This window comes from Gigantopelta aegis, chromosome 7 (genome assembly GCF_016097555.1).
Source record: "Gigantopelta aegis isolate Gae_Host chromosome 7, Gae_host_genome, whole genome shotgun sequence".
Lineage (NCBI taxonomy): Eukaryota > Metazoa > Mollusca > Gastropoda > Neomphalida > Peltospiridae > Gigantopelta > Gigantopelta aegis.
This window is the reverse complement of record NC_054705.1, coordinates 21,701,864-21,710,834: the sequence shown is the minus strand read 5'-3', so window position 1 is coordinate 21,710,834 and position 8,971 is coordinate 21,701,864. Positions and strand designations below refer to the sequence as shown.

Sequence of the window (8,971 nt, the reverse complement as noted above, 5' to 3'; positions counted from 1 at the left end):
AAGTTTTTTAGTAGTATTACAAAAGGAAAACAAACAACAGATTACTAATAATTAAAGTTTTATTTACTACGATAAAGTCGTGCACGGATTGTGGTTTACCCAAATCACGCCCCGATCCCGAATCACACACACCAACAAATGATTGAATTTTTTGGTACAAATAGTTGGGGGGGTGGGGGTCGCCGCCCCTGCCGGCCCAGTTACAACGCCTCTGATGCCCCAGTTCCAACGCCTCTGAGTTAGCTCAGTCGATTGAGTACGTGCGTGAGGTGCTTGCATGTCAGGATCGAACCACCTTGGTGGAACCATTCAAATGACTGGGGGGGGGGGGGGTCTCATTTCAACCAGTGCACTATAATTGGCAGAGGTGTGTGCTATTCTGTGTGGTAAAGTGCATATAAGAGATCCCGTGCTGCATTTGGGAAAATGTAGCACGTTTCCTCTAATGACTACGAGTCAGAATTGTCAAATGTTTGACATCCAATAGCCGATGATTAATAAACCAACATGGGCGGCACAGTGTAAAAACAAAATGTGGTACCGCTTTAGGTTGTCAGACTCTCTTTTCAAATTTACCTTTCACAGACATTTTCACAGATATGTACAACACATATAACACTCTCACACACACACACACACACACACACACACACAGAGAGAGAGAGAGAGAGAGAGAGAGAGAGAGAGAGAGAGAGAGAGAGAGAGAGAGAGACGAACACACACCACACACACACAAACACACACACCACACACGCACACACACACACACACACACACACACACACACACACACACAGAGTGACACACAAAGTGGTACCGTCATGCCATACCTCTTTAAAAACTGGTACGGCAATGGCCGTACCGTCTGCGCCACCCCTGAACAATGTGTTCTATTGGTGTCGTTAAAGAAAACAAACTTTCGGATATACTGACACTGATATTCGTAATAAGAAAATGTATTTAATATGTCATTTTAGTCGTCAATCAAAAAAGCTGTTATTCCGAAACCGCTTACAACGACTCAAAACACAGGACAGTCCCTTTAGTACAAGTCGTCAAAACGCCAACGTGTCTGCTATTTGTGCATACGTTTGTGACAACTATATGAAATTTAATAGTGTTGTGTTAACATAAAAACCTCTTACCTACTAGAATATCATAACCAGGTTATAATAATTACAATAAACGAATATGGCGCAAATATACAACAGAGACTGAGTCCCTGTATGATCAACCTCCATGGCGAGGCTAATGTTTGTTTTTGTTTAAAGAAAGAAAGAAATGTTTTATTTAACGACGCACTCAGCACATTTTATTTACGGTTATATGACGTCAGACATATGGTTAAGAACCACACAGATTTTGAGAGGAAACCCGCTGTCGCCATTACATGGGCTACTCTTCCGATTGGCAGAAAGGGATCTTTTATTTGCGCTTCCCACAGGCAGGATAACACAAACCATGGCCTTTGTTGAACCCGTTATGGATCACTGGTCGGTGCAAGTGGTTTACACCTAACCATTGAGCCTTGCGGAGCACTCACTCAGGGTTTGGAGTCTGTATCTGGATTAAAATTTCTATGCCTCGACTGGGATCCGAACCCAGTACCTACCAGCCTGTAGACCGATGGCCTGCCACGACGCCACCGAGGCCGGTCTGTTTAAAGAAAGAAACAAATGCTTTATTTAACGACACACTCAACACATTTTATTTACGGTTATATGGCGTAAGACATCTGGTTAAGGACCACACAGATATTGAGAGAGGAAACCCGCTGTCGCCACTACATGGGCTACTATTTTCGATTAGCAGCAGTTTTTTGTTTAACGACACCATTAGAGCACATTGATTAATTAATCATTGGCTATCGGATGTCAAACATTTGGTAATTTTGACACGCAAGAAAACCTCTATATTTGTTTCCTAATGCAGCAAGGAATCTTTTATAAATATGGTGCACTTTCCGACAGAGAGCAAAGCACATGCCACGGCCTTTATCATGTTGGGGTGCACTAGATGGAACAGGACAAAAACGAATCAGTTGAATGGATACACCGTGGTGGTTCGATCCTGCGACGGATGCACCTCAAGCGAGCACTCGACTGATTGAGATAAATCCCACCCCTTGTTTATAGTCGTAGACTCAAGTTTGAACACGTGAACATAGACACTAAGTCTGTTAATCTACATAGTGAATAATACATGAGTGGCCGTTAAATACCGTTTATCTTACAACGAGTTGTTTTAAAATGTATCTAACGAGCGAAAGCTAACATTTGTTGTACCCCAAACTCGATTTTAACTCCCAGTAATTAAGAAAACAAAAAGTATATACATTTGTATTAAAAAATAAAATGAAGTTTGAACTCGTATGAGCCCTCCCCCCCACCCCCCCCCCCCCCTCCCCACCACCCCCCCCCCCCCCCCCCCCCCCCCCCCCCCCCCCCCCCACCATAGGAAAAAGCCCCAATAAAAACCACACAAACCCCTAAAACAACAACAAAAAATACCCAACACAAACAACATCCCAACCCCTCCCCCAAACCCCCAAAAAACAAAAACAAAACAACACAAACACACCAAAACCCCCACAAAAAACAATCCCCCCCAACCCCCCCCCCCCCCCCCCACACACACACACACCACCATCACCAAATAACAGCAACAAAAACAAACACACACACAAAGAAACAAACAACAACAAAACATTGAATATAGTTTTGTTTTGCTTTAACGACACCACTGGAGCACATTCATTAATTAATCATCGGCTATTGGATGTCAAACATTTGGTAATTTTAACTCGCAGTCATTAGAGGAAACCCACTACATTTTTTTGTTTCTAATGCAGCAAGGGGTCTTTTATATGCACTTTCCCACAGACAGGGAAGTCCGTACCACGGTCTTTGTCCAGATGTGGTGCACAGGTTGTAATATAAAGACACTGATACTCTAAATATAATGCTATTGTAGATAAATAATAAAATATATTCCGTATGTGTTTTAGTTTGTTAAAAATCTGTTATTCGTAAATATCTTAACAGAGGCAGCAAACTTAGAACAGTCCATGTAATATATTTGCAGATACAAACAGAACAAAAGAACCCACTCCAGAATGAATCACATGCTGCCAGTCATTGCTGCTACCGTTTTGCTAACTGCTGCTACGCTTTCATCGCTACAGACGTCAACAGAAGTGTCGAAAAGATACGCCTGCGGTCGGTGTTTTTGTAATACAATTGGGAAACGTCTTGTAGCTAACTGCATCTCGAGGAATTTCTCCTCTGTCCCAGATATACCAAACTCTAGCCTGATAAACGTACTGTTAATAGATTCCAACAATTTGAGGGAGCTGGATGCTGGATGTTTTTCACAGTACCCTAAGCTCGACACACTGAGTTTGACCTACAACGTTATAGAGACTATACACGCTGGAGCATTCCAGAACTTGCAGAATCTTCAAAATTTGAATTTGACAGGAAATAGGCTGAGATATTATAACAGTATTTTGAAAAATAACACCTTCCAATTTCTTCATAACTTGAAGGTGTTATCACTGAGCCGCAACGCTGAGAGTTACACAAACCAGACGTACCCTGATACTGCGTTGTCCAGTCTTGCATCGTTAGAACATCTTTATTTGGACGGTTTGACCAATCAGAGTTTTGAAAAGGGATTTTCCAAAATGTCTTCTCTCAAAGAACTGAGCTTTAGAAATGGATATTGCCATCTCCAGAATTTGTTCAACAAGACGTTTGTAAATATCAAGCAAGTATCTCATCTAGACTTGTCAAATTGTGCCATTGCACATATAGCAGCTGGGGCGTTTCTACCACTTAGAGATTCCTTAACACATTTAGATATTTCCTACAACAGGGAACTGGGGTTCGATCAGGTTGGAATTGGCGCTTTCGGGTGGCGAAACTCACGACTGCAAGTATTGAATATTAGCGGCATTGAAGCGAAATATGCCATTTGCATCAAAATCAGAAAGAACCACTTAAAACACTACACAAATACAAGCATTGTAGAAATATATGCAGATGAAAACAGAATAGAGTCATTTGAAAAGGGAGCATTGCAACTCTTACCCTCAAGTTTAAAAAAGGTGTCTTTGCAAAGGGAAAGGTTTGCAGCTGGCCTATACCTGTACGATCTGCACACATTAGTGGGGCTAGAAGAAATTGATATCAGTGGGCAAAAAGGATCTCACAAATTTCCTAAATGGGAAGCTAGAACTCTAATCACAAAGACCGACTGTCTCGCAGATGACGAACCATTATGCAGTGAGTTTGTCGAGAACCAATACAAGGTACAAACCATGGAAGATGTATCAGGCATGTCAGATACGTCAAACTGTAAGAGACATATCATTAGTCATGTATTTCTACCCCCAAATCTGAAAACAATTAAAATGACATTCAGGCAAATGTCCTTCTGTATTTCTGAACTGGTTATACATAAGAATAATTTAGCAGAGGTGGATTTTTCACACAATTTGCTTTCGACGTGGATTGGGCCAATCAATGGACTACACAAACTTAAGAAACTGGATCTTTCAAACAATTTAGCTACTCATGTCGAACCAAGCTTCTTTCGAAATTTCCAATCGCTTTCGGTTTTAAACATCTCTTGGAATCTTTTGAATAACGTCATAATCCGGGACAGAGACGGAGGGTTATTTAGTAATATGACATCTTTGCATGTTCTTGATTTAAGTGGTAATACCATACAAAAATTGCCACCCCATTTGCTTGACGGTCTTTTAAATTTACGAACATTAGTTTTGTCCAGAAACTTTCTTTATTCTGTGAAAGTGCAGGTGAAACATATGAAACACCTCAAGAGAATAGACTTGTCATATAATATGTTACGCTGGCTCTCACGGGGTTTTATATCAGACCTTGATGCCATCGCTGACGCCGGAACTCACACAGTACATATGGATCTAAGTTACAATCCCATTTCGTGCGAATGTGCTAATCTACGTTTCCTGACATGGATGCGCAATTCAAAAGTAAAACAACGCTACCAAAGAAAACGATATTATTGTCTTGACGAGCACGGAAAGAACTTCAGCTTGGCTCATCTTGATACAGTTCTAAAGTCGTTAAAAGATTCGTGTACGAGCAATTTCGGTTTAACATCAGGTATCTCAGCAATTGTCGTATTCGTCCTGATCATCGTCATCGGTGGGTTTGCCTACAGGTATCGCTGGAAGATTAGATATTGGTATTACGAAGCCAGGTTAGATTACAAACATATTAATTCCGATGAGGCACTGGGCAATTACCAATACGACGCGTTTGTATCATTTGCCCCAGAAGATGAACAATTCTTTCGTAATGAGATGCTGTCTAACACACAAGGAAAGAGTCTGGTTACTCGGGATGCAATCCGGTCTTCAGAACAGCCTTTAAATAAAACGGGTACTTTGATTGAGCAGAGTAGAAAGACCGTGCTGCTGTTGTCAGAACACTTTCTGGAAGACGAGATGTGTAGTCAAGATTTACAGGCGGCACTTCCCGAACATCTGAACGCCAAGCGAGATCTCATTCTGATGATCTTGTTAGAAGGTATGCCACGAGAGAAGATTCCAGATGAAATTAAACATTTACTGCAGACAGATTCTTACATTGAGTATCACGAGAATAATAAGGCTACATTTTGGCAGCGATTCAATAAGGCTATTTCACCTAGAGAAGTTCCATAAACGTATAAATGCATATATGTATACAAGTAGCTAGAAGTCTTCATGTGAGCCAGTTCGTCAACCAACGGCTGCAAGTATGTTTCTATACCACTGTCAGAGCGAATGATCGCGGTGAGGTGGTTATTATAACGTTCCAATCCAGACATTTTGACAACGATTTAATAAGGCTATTTCAACAAGAGAAATTAAATAAACTACCGGGTATAACAGATAAAAGAAAGGGATCGAAGAGAATATATTTTCTTACAGATCCGTGTAAAAGATGACCCGTGGTAAATGTATCATCTTCAACATAACACGTGGAAGGTAACTATTGAAACTTGTGATTGGTTGCTCCACGGTGATCACCCGATCACCAGAGCCAAACCATCCAATGATATAAGGACGTCTGAAATTGATTGTTCTGTGACGTGTGAGTTCACTTGCAACTGATTACAGTATGACGCGCAAATTTGACATAAAACAACTGCCCCAAGTTCAGCCAGCGAATGTGTCGCTAACGTTCGCGAACTATTTCAGTGGTTTCCGAAATGGTAAATAGGTTTACTATGTAGCGTACAAATCAGCCTAGCGAACGTTAGCGACAAGCGGTTCACTGAACTTACGCCTGGTTTTTGAGTATCTGTAAAAAAAAAAAATTAGATTACTACATTTTCTTACACACCCGTTGGTGAGAACACCATGCGTTATTTTTGATAACACACGGTTGTTTACACATGTACGTGTGTTAACAATTTCAAGACATACGACTGGCTGCTCCTTCCTAGGTGATGACCAGATCACCACTGCCATGCATCCAATGAAAAACTACACGATGGAAATCGATTACATTGTGACGTTTTGTTTTTGTTTTGAGATATTTTATTGATAAAAAAAGAATCAAAAGGATTGCACAACAGGCAGAGCCTATAAAAGTGCTCTCCTAAACAAGATGGACATCAGACAATATTCATAATCATATATATCTAAAGCATAATAATAATGTCTAATGGCATAAAATATTTAACATAATTACATTGTGACGTATAGTTAACCTGACAATCATGGGTCTGTGACGCGTAAATTAGCTACAAGTGCAACGGATGTAATAGCTTTTAGTCGAAAAAGATGTTAAAATTTGCTTAAAACATGGTTTTGAGGGTATGTAAGAAATAGAATAATACATTCGTGTCCGTTAGATACCATTTTTCTCAAACTCATTGTTGAAAAACGTATAAAACTCGTCTTCGCTTGTTAGATACATTTTGAAACAACTCGTGAGATAAATGGTATCTTCCGGCCACTCATGTATTATTCTCTATCTATCTTGTAACTCGTTGCATGGAAGAGTGTACAAGAGTCTTCGTCATCTATGAGCCTAACTGTGCAAACTAGCACCTGAACAGATACAATTTCCTTTGTGGGGTGGGGTGAGGGGCGTCCGTATATAACAATATTGAGCACAACCTGAGGGGAGATGGTAAGCGCCTTATTCCAGCCCTCAAATTTTGATTTTACTATTTTAGCAGGTAGAATTTGCAGTGTACAGGTGATGGGGTTTGGGATGGGATGACATTGAGCGCATCCTGTGGTGAGGAAGTATGATTTGAATGTTGAGTCTGCTCAAAAGCTTGAACAAAAATACCTCCCCCCCCCCCCCCAAAAAAAAAAAAAAAATAATAATAATTTAAAAAAAAACTTAAAAAAACAAACAAAAAACAAACAAAAAACAAAACAAACAAAATAACCACAAGAAAACCAAAAAAAAAAAAAACTAAAGCAAAAAAAAAAAAAATCCAGAAAGAACGAAATATTGAACAGCAAGTATTTGGGTCTATTTTTGTACGGATATAAATACCCGACGTTGAGCTTTATGCTGTATCTCGTGTAATTCTGTAATACTGTATATGTATTGATTCGTAATTATTTAAAAACTTTAATTGAGATATGTGCTATTGTGTTATCTTTATCTGTATTCGGTTTGCCTTATTTTTGTTTATTTCATCTTATTCCATATTCATTTTTTAAATTTCAGTGTGTTAATAAAAGATATTGTACGCACATTTTTTGTGAAATATATCACATCTTGATAGCAGAGCCGTTCTGGTCCTGTATGGAAAGAAAGAAAAACATAAATAAATTTGTATTTAACGACGCACTCAGCACATTTTATTTACGGTTATATGGGGTCAGACATATGGTTAAGGACCACCGGCCTTGGTGGTGTCGTGGTTAATCCATCTTACGTAAGGCTAGTAGGTACTGGGTTCGTAGCCCGGTACCGGCTCCCACCCAGAGCTAGTTTTAACGACTCTGTTGGGTAGGTATACACCATCTTCTCTCTTAAAAACTCACTGTCCTGGAAAGACAGCCCAGATAGCTGAGGTGTTTGCCCACAACAACGTGCTTGAACCATAATTGGATATAAGCAACAAAGTAAGTTGAAATGAAAGGTCTAGGACCACACTTATATTGAGAGAGGAAACCCGCTGTCGCCACTTCATGGGCTACTCTTTTTCGATTAGCAGCCAGGGTTCTTTAATACGCACCATCCCACAGACAGGGTAATATATATCACGGCCTATGATATACCAGTTGTGCACTGGCTGGAACTAGAAATAGCCCAGTGGGGGTCCTGGTTGGAGTTTCTGGTTGTTTAGTTAGTACTGGTTGAAACGAGTGTACGATTTAATCACTGGATAGTACATACCACGGCCTTTGTTAAACCAGTTAAACCACTGGCTGGGACAAGAAATAGCCCAATGGGTCCACCGATGGGGGTCGATCCTAGACACACACACCCCCCCCCCCCCCCCCCCCCCCCCAGTCTCGTAATGGCGTAGCCAGTAAGAGGCAGACGTCTGGAATTTCCCCAGATTTATTTTATTTTCCCCATGACACTGATGTTCATTTTACACGTCTGGGTTTTCCTCGGCGTTTTTTCCCTCTCTGGCTATGATTTAAAGATCCCTGCAGGGCCTTAGCTAGGATTTTTTTTTCTTGGGGGGGGGGGGGGGGGGGGGGGGGGGGGGGGGGGGGGGACAACTGAGTAGTAATAATCTAAAACTCCTTAAACGGTTAAGAAGAGAATTTTCTTTAAGTTTGTATATTTTGTTCCTGTCGGTGGGCCCATGGGCCATTTCTCGTTCCAGACAATGCTTTACAATTCGTTAAGGACCACACAGATAATATGAGAGGAAACCCGCTGTCGTCGTTCAATGAGCTACTATTTTTCTTCTCTTTTTTTTCGATTAGCAGCAAGGGTTCTTTTATATGCAC

At 40.6% G+C, this 8,971-nt stretch overlaps 1 protein-coding gene across 1 annotated transcript; it reads left to right on the top strand.

The window, feature by feature from the left end:
• The first annotated feature begins 3,101 nt into the window (after nucleotides 1-3,101).
• On the top strand, nucleotides 3,102-6,455 carry LOC121377165 (toll-like receptor 4). Its single transcript, XM_041505072.1, has one exon. It carries the CDS (start codon nucleotides 3,116-3,118, stop codon nucleotides 5,711-5,713), a length of 2,598 nt encoding a protein of 865 aa, XP_041361006.1. The 5' UTR covers nucleotides 3,102-3,115; the 3' UTR covers nucleotides 5,714-6,455.
• Nucleotides 6,456-8,971: the final 2,516 nt, after the last annotated feature.

What these genes read in the sequence shown, in the direction of transcription:
- LOC121377165 (XM_041505072.1), top strand. Translation starts at nt 3,116, where the DNA reads ATGAATCACATGCTGCCAGTCATTGCTGCTACCGTTTTGCTAACTGCT.